Genomic DNA, 7,701 nt, shown 5'->3' with positions numbered 1-7,701 from the left:
CTAGATCCATGGTTTTTGAGCTTCACTCCACCGAATCCTCATTGTTCCATAGAAATTGAGAACTTTGTTAGAGGAAGGAGGATGGGGGACAAAGTGGGAGTGATGTAGGGAGGACTCCCAGGTCCCATTTCTCACTTCCATCAGAGCACTGCTTTCATCTGGTTTACAAATTGGTTTTCCCAAAGAGATTTTGTTTAAAGGACATAATAGTTTACAAATGTTGGAAAACTTCTCAACTGTAGGATAGATAAGCTCTTGCCAGACTGAAATTTTATGAGACTCTTCTAGAATATCTTAGGTAACTTCTTACCCAGTCTCAGATGGTCACAATGCTGTTCTCTTGAGTTTCCAAGGCCCAGAGCTGGGGGCAACAATGTCACACTTGCCAGATTCCCCAAGAGTCAGGGTGTATCTGCCACCCCTTGACTTTGAAAACAGTCTGTGTTCAGCCACAGTTGCTAGTGTTCTTTGGTTACTGCCCACCTTCTCTATCTGATGACCGTGAGGAGAGGATTTCATTTTTGTGAGAGCTCCTTCCAATTCCTCTTACCCTTTTGAACTTGAATATTATTCCACTTAGATAAGGAAGTTGTGGTTAAATGATTAGGGAGGAAATAAGCTCTTTCATACCAATCCAACATGTGTTGACACAACATATATTCATACGGTGTTGTTCTTAGAGTGGAGAGAAATCAATAAGGTAAGAAAAGTCTTGAAGTCCTGTGACAGCAAACCTGAAGCAGTGGGAAAAGTGGAAAACGCTGTATGGAGCCAGTGGAAGAGGGTGGGCAAGTGTTTCTCAACTTTCTGTCTCATTTAAACACTTTCAAGGAAAGAGGATGAGACATGAGTAGAGGAAGCTACAGATTTAGACCAACTTTTCTCTCCAAGAGTAGAATGGATACCGTAGATATTTGATGTGGAACATGAATACACGAATATACATTTTTCATGTACTTATATACACATACATGTATTTATATTAATGTGACACAAAACATTAAATTATGATTTTATAGACATGAAAACTTATAATGAGGCAAAACTTGTAAAGTAAATTCAAAGAAAAACACAAAAATAATGCTTGAGGTGGCACTAATATTGGCAAAGATTTGCAAAAATTATGGTGGAAGTAGGAGGATTGATAAAGGTCAGGAACCCAGGGCTGGACAAGCTCCAGAGTCACTCCGATCTCAGCACTTTTTGGTAAAACTAAGCTGTGTGACTTTATACAGACATGTCAAAGTTATCTTCAGTTGTCCCATAAGATGTCTGTTTGCTAATTAACTCCCTCCCATAGTAACTGGTGCACAAAAGATACTAAATAAGGTCTTTTAACTGATGCACAGAAGATGGTAAATGAGATCTTTGAATGGATGAATGCATAAATACATGAATGGATATATACATGAAAGAATAAATAATTGCTGCTTAGCTTCAAGGAGCAAAGATGTGCTCACAACCGGGGAAAAAAGAATGATTAAAAATATGACCCCAGATTCACACTTGATCTTTTGCTGGCCCCTGCCTCACCTGGTATATTCTGACAGGTTTCAGAAAAGGATTCTATTTTTCCCATGATGCTAATGGGCAGGGTCTACACAGGGTAGGGAGTTATTTCATACCCCACCTATGGACTAGGGTCTTCTCAGCCAAGGTTCTTAGATCCTGAGCCTGAATAAAGATTAAAGAAAACCATGGTGCTACACAATTAGTGTACCAAGCAGCTTAGCAAACACAGAAGGGAACCCCAATGAACCCAGGAAAGCCACCCCAAAGTAAATGCCTGTGGAGCTAAATAAGCTTCAATTAGTATAGGTATTGAACAATCATAGAGCGTATGGTGTCAGCAGTTCTGTCCTCTGACCTGGGAGCAAGGTGTGTGTACAACACGTAGCACTTTACAACCAGCAGAATCAAGTAACAAAAGCCTATTTTTAAAAATAGTTCATGGAGTACTCTGTGATCTGCATCCCATATAATAAGGCCTTTCTCAAATAGGTAGAAATACATCGGAGAAAACAACTGTTTACATGGTGGAGTGTGTTCTCTTCACGCACGTCCTGTTTGATATTAATCACGAGATTGCAACACAAAGCAAACCCAAATAATCTGTTTGGAGTCATCATTTCTGATTGCTCAAGCTATTCACTGCTAATCGAAAGGATGTTATGAAATGTGAGTCAGACCTCTTCCGGCTTTCTGGAAGTGCAAGGACTTTTTATATAAAGAGGGAACTTCCTAGTTAAGATATTGGAGTAAGAGGCAGGTGAGGAGCTATCAGATTTGTTTCCCTAAGAAGGAAGACAGAGGCCAGTATGCACAGCCTTCCTCTGCTGTTGCTGCTGCTCTGGAGCACAGGGTCTCACAGCTTCCCAGTAGCAACTTTGGAAGAAACACAAGAGCAAGAATTGGAGACGGTCCAGGTAAATGCTGAATTTCAATGCCAGAAATGTAAAAGCCTTTATTTGCATTTTCCCATGGTATAACAGAGTAGTAGTAGTAGTAGTAGTAGTATAAAAAAGCTCGCTCTCCCCCAAAATGCATCTAGCCATGCAGACTCCTTTTTTCTAGTTGACTGTGGAAGGGAACTAAAGAAACAATATGCAAATTTGACTCTACAAATTGTAATTCTGACTTCATAGTAACTAACAGTAGGGAGATTTCTCCTCTGAAATTGCAGTTTTCACCAATAATAAAGATAATTAGAACCATGAAATCTAAACACAATCTTTACAAGTAGTTCTCTGTTTTAGTTAAAACTTCATACTATCAATCTTTAGAAAAAAGAAAGATTTCCTATCCAGTGTCTCGATAATTTTATCTTTCGCCAGAAATACCTGGAAAACTACTACAACCTGAAGAGTGATTGGAATCCAATTGAAAGGCAGAGAAAGAGTGGCCTAGTGGTTGAAAAACTGAAGCAGATGCAAGAATTCTTTGGGCTGAAAGTGACTGGGAAGCCAGATGCCAAAACCCTAAATGTGATGAAGCAGGCCAGATGCGGGGTGCCTGATGTGGCTCAGTTTGTCCTCACTGAGGGGAACCCTCGGTGGGAGCGTACACACCTAACCTACAGGTAACCAGACTGAGCACCAGAATGAGAGCACTATTTCCCATTAGAGCTGTAAAAAATGAGGTCTTATCTGTCTCTATTTTATTTCATTTTTAAGGATTGAAAATTACACACCAGATTTGCCAAGAGCAGATGTGAACTATGCCATTGAGAAAGCCTTTCAACTCTGGAGTAATGTCTCACCCCTGACCTTCACCCAGGTCTTTGAGGGTCAAGCAGACATAATGATATCCTTTGTCAGGGGAGGTAAGCTATTCTTGTAGCATGAAAGTATTCTCACCTTAACTTTACCTGGCTCCCTAATCTCTTCAGCTTTGCAGCTAGAATTTCTTGTTTAAGAGGAATATTAATTTTGTGAGCTTAAGGAGAGAAACTATAACACATTTGATTGAAGCCTTTTGACTTCTTAACAAAGCAAATGCTTGCCCTTCTGTGTTAGCCTAAATAAGACCCAAGGGGGACATTTGTTGAATTCTGTTTTGTTTTGTTTTGTCTGCAGATCATCGTGACAATTCTCCCTTTGATGGACCTGGAGGAAACCTTGCTCATGCTTTTCAACCAGGCCCAGGTATCGGAGGGGATGTCCATTTTGATGAAGATGAATGGTGGACTAACAATTTCAGAAGTAAGTCAACTAGTCTTGCCTTTCTCAGTTCCCCTACCCCTTCATAGTTCATTGCAATAATTGGTTGATTTAAGTAAAAGAATGCATCAATGGAACTACTACCACTTAGAAAATTCATACTACATTTATAAAATTGTAAGAAAAAGATATTTTTGACATATTAGTAACAGCATCTTATTGGCTACAAATAGGTCACTCTAAAATTTCTATTAAGAAAATATTAAAAATCCTAATGTATTATTTGTGGGCATCTACATAGAATTTTTTTTTTTTTTTACTAGAAGGACACACCATAATTTAATAGTGGTAGTAAGATCATGTGGCAATTAAGGGAGGAGAGTTATATGTGTTTTCCAAAATTTCCGGCATTAATTAAGCATGTGTCAGTTTTGTAAATAGGAAAAAAGTTTGTGTTAATAGAATTCTATTGCCTCTCTGTGAAATAATATGTGTCATCTAATCATTGTCAAGATTATTGAATCTGTGCTAGACTCAGTCTACTGAGTTTGTCTTTTAATCATATCAGTGTAATCATAGAGTCTAGGCTTTAACCTATCTCTTCACTATTCATAAATGCACCCTTCTCATCTTAGGAAAAAAGTTTTATATATATATATATTTTTTTTAAAAGATATGAAGAAAATATGAGCATTAGTCCTTATAGAGTTGTAGATTACTACTTAATTAAATATCTCAAAACTGAAAACATTTCAAGCAATTGCAAATAAGTTTATCTGCCCTTTTAGATTACAATTTGTATCGTGTTGCTGCTCATGAATTGGGCCATTCCCTCGGACTCTCTCATTCTGCTGATATTGGAGCTTTGATGTACCCCAACTACATATTCACCGGTGACGTTCAGCTCTCGCAGGATGACATCGATGGTATCCACACCATATATGGTAAGTATAAAGAAAAACATCATAGACAAAGGTGCCATTCAAACATCCATTAGTTGTATCTTTTAAGAAGCTGTTTTTCATTGTTTATGTAGTCTTCCAATACCAGGCAGCACTAACTCCAGATCTTTTTTCTTTAGGACCTTCCAAAAATCCCATCCAGCCAATAGGCCCCAAAACCCCACAAGTGTGCGACAGTAAGCTAACCTTTGATGCTATAACTACAATTCGGGGAGAAGTGATGTTCTTCAAAGACAAGTAAGATGTCAGGCCTCCTTATTTTGTATTTGTAATAACAACACTCACTGCTATGGATCCCTGTGGGCCACTACTATGCTTCCACATTATTTATCTTAAATTTATTTACATACGTGATTATATAATAATAGCGCTTGCTTTCATTTGCATAACCTAATGAACTTATAACAGCTTCATTTTCCCAAAAGTATTCTGTCATTTGATTCTCAGAAAAAAAATACCATTGAAGCAGAAGACCTGTAAATATAATCCCATTTCACGGATCAGTAAATTAAGGCAGAGAAAAGGAAGGAGACCCTTTGAGAGCATAGAGAACATTGGTGACAGAGCAATAATTGGTCTTCTGACCCCTACTCCAGGGCTCTTTTCATTGACTGAACTCTTTATGATGATCAGTATATTATTACTTTATTAAGAGAAATCAGTCTTTTTCATAGCGCCACCATGCTGATCCCCTTTATGTATCACCCCTTTTATCCTGGAAGAGAAGGCCCTCCCAAAGCCTGTGACAATGATAGGACTCTGTCACCCCAGAGACCTAGAGAAGGGTAGGAGCCATTGTGAAGGAAAACCCATGAGTTCACGAAGCCCCTCTCTTAGGCAGATGTGAGCAATCACAACGTACTTCCCTCCTTAGAGGAGAACCCTAGATCTTCCTTTGCACTGTGTGGCCACAAAAAGACTAGGGTCCCCTCACACTGGAGGAAGAGGCCTGTCATGCACACCATACTGATTCCTAAAGGACCAGAGAAAATAATTACATAGTCTTTTTCTGAATGATGCAGTCCAAAGCACATAGAAAGTAGGGGTGCTCGGAAAGGCTTGCTTCTCCTCAGTCTCTCTTTTTGAAGTGTTGTCCATGCTGTTTCAACACTTTGTGGTCATATCTACCCCAGAATGCAGAGTATTGGTGGAAGGATTTCCACTGTGGAAATGAGCACATGCTACAAACCAGCACTCCTCCCCCACCTCCGCATTGGAGAGCCAGAGGGCGAACATTTATCAGCACACCACCAGTGCCAGTAATAAGAAGGATGTTACCCAGAGCTTGCTATAGATTAGATCAAAACCTTTTTTCTTTTTCCAAACCAGGTTCTACATGCGCATAAATTCTTTCTACCCAGAAGCTGAGCTCAATTTCATTACTGTTTTTTGGCCAAATCTGCCAAGTGGACTTCAAGCTGCTTATGAGGTTGCTGATAGAGATGAGGTCCGGTTTTTCAAAGGTAATGCTTCCAATTATTTTTCGGTTTTTATGAATTAATTTTTTATTGGCTGAGATATAAGAGAGTACTAGCTCTCTCCATGGAATTTAACAAATCTAAGTCTCAACAAATCATTGGGAATCCATCATCATTTTTGCAAAGTATATTTCTGAGTCATTTTAAATAAAAAGCTTATGACTGGAGATAGAAATTTTTTGGCCTGTTTATAAAGTTGGACTTAGGAAAGTGTTTTCTATGAAAACTATTTATGCATTTTAAACAGTCTCTACATCCCCGGGGATACTGAGAAATAAAATTAAGACAATTGGATCAGTACTGTAGAGGGGATGGAACAGGAACATTTAAATTGTGCTATTTCCTAGAGCTATATTAATACAAATGACTCCCCTCTGAGAGGTGGAGGTCCCCACTGGTCAGCCAGATGGGGATGCTGCAGGCTTGCTCTCAAAGTGTGGTCCTCAGATCAGCAATGTTGACATCAAGTGAGAAGTTTGTTAGATATAGAGAATCTCACTTAACTTAATGCTCTTAAATTCCATCCATGTTGTCAGGTCCCATTCCAGACCTTGAATTTTAACAAGATACCCAGGCAATTAATATGTACATTAAAGTATGAGAAATCCTGAATTACCACGAATTGACTATCACTAAGGTAGCATCATGAGTTCTTTAGTCACTTGAACATTTGGCTTTGGAAAGAAGCCCCCAACCCCATAAACCATTCATCCTCAAAGCTGCTGCAGATTAGAATCACCAGGAAACTTTTAAAATATATACTGATTTAATTGGTCTGGGGTAGGATTCCAGCATCAGCATTTAAAAAAAAAAAAAACTCCCTAAATCATTCTAATATGCAGCCAGGACACTGTTGCAGCATGTGAGACTAAGAACTTAGCTGGAAATCTACTCACTGTCTACTAATGCCCTGAACAAATATTTTCATCACTGTTTCTTGATTGGCAGGTCATAAGTACTGGGCTGTTCAGGGACAGGAAGTGCTACCTGGATACCCCAAGGACATTTACAGATCCTTTGGCTTCCCTGCAACTGTGAAGAATATTGATGCTGCTGTTTTTGAAGAACATACTGGGAAAACGTACTTCTTTGTTGCTAACAAGTACTGGAGGTAAAGATTGAGTGCAGAAAATGTTAGGGCACCAGTTCTCTCTACATAGAAAGAAAGTTCTAGATTGAACCATTTAAAAATGAGTCTCATGTTTCTTTGCCTTCGTTATCATTGTGGGCGATTTGAACAGTGGGGATGGGGCCTAACAGCACAGAAGTGTAATTAGCATTTTATCTCGGTTCTTCCTCATTGATGTAGTGAAGAATCACAGGTCAGTGAGATTTAGAAAAGATTTATTAAAAGTATATTTTAGAAAGACAAGGCATGCTCCAAGGAGACACATGGTTTTAGCAAAGAGAGCTGTAACAATCCCGAAGTGGGAATCTCTGCCTTATATTTTGGCCATGATGGGTGGTCCCAAAGACATTCTTAGGTGATTGGCAAGTGAGGTCATTTTGATTGACACTTGGCTACTATATAACACTTTGCCTAGTGCACATGTGCTTACCCAGAATTCAGAAAGACAAGGCATGCTCCAAGGAGACACATGG

At 39.0% G+C, this 7,701-nt stretch overlaps 1 protein-coding gene across 1 annotated transcript in view; it reads left to right on the top strand.

The window, feature by feature from the left end:
- Positions 1-2,179: 2,179 nt before the first annotated feature.
- LOC105297437 (interstitial collagenase) overlaps positions 2,180-7,701 on the top strand; it is a gene marked incomplete at its 3' end in the record, with an annotated part of 24,829 nt that continues 19,307 nt past the window's right edge. Inside the window, exons 1-8 of the mRNA XM_011368105.2 lie at positions 2,180-2,426; positions 2,835-3,079; positions 3,174-3,322; positions 3,576-3,701; positions 4,448-4,603; positions 4,741-4,858; positions 5,951-6,084; positions 7,048-7,210. Coding sequence (XP_011366407.2) covers positions 2,319-2,426; positions 2,835-3,079; positions 3,174-3,322; positions 3,576-3,701; positions 4,448-4,603; positions 4,741-4,858; positions 5,951-6,084; positions 7,048-7,210 — 1,199 coding nt within the window. The remainder of the gene's footprint in view (positions 2,427-2,834; positions 3,080-3,173; positions 3,323-3,575; positions 3,702-4,447; positions 4,604-4,740; positions 4,859-5,950; positions 6,085-7,047; positions 7,211-7,701) is intronic.

This window comes from Pteropus vampyrus, unplaced genomic scaffold, assembly GCF_000151845.1.
Source record: "Pteropus vampyrus isolate Shadow unplaced genomic scaffold, Pvam_2.0 Scaffold139, whole genome shotgun sequence".
Classification (NCBI taxonomy): Eukaryota; Metazoa; Chordata; class Mammalia; order Chiroptera; family Pteropodidae; genus Pteropus; species Pteropus vampyrus.
This window is presented reverse-complemented; position numbering and strand designations above follow the sequence as displayed.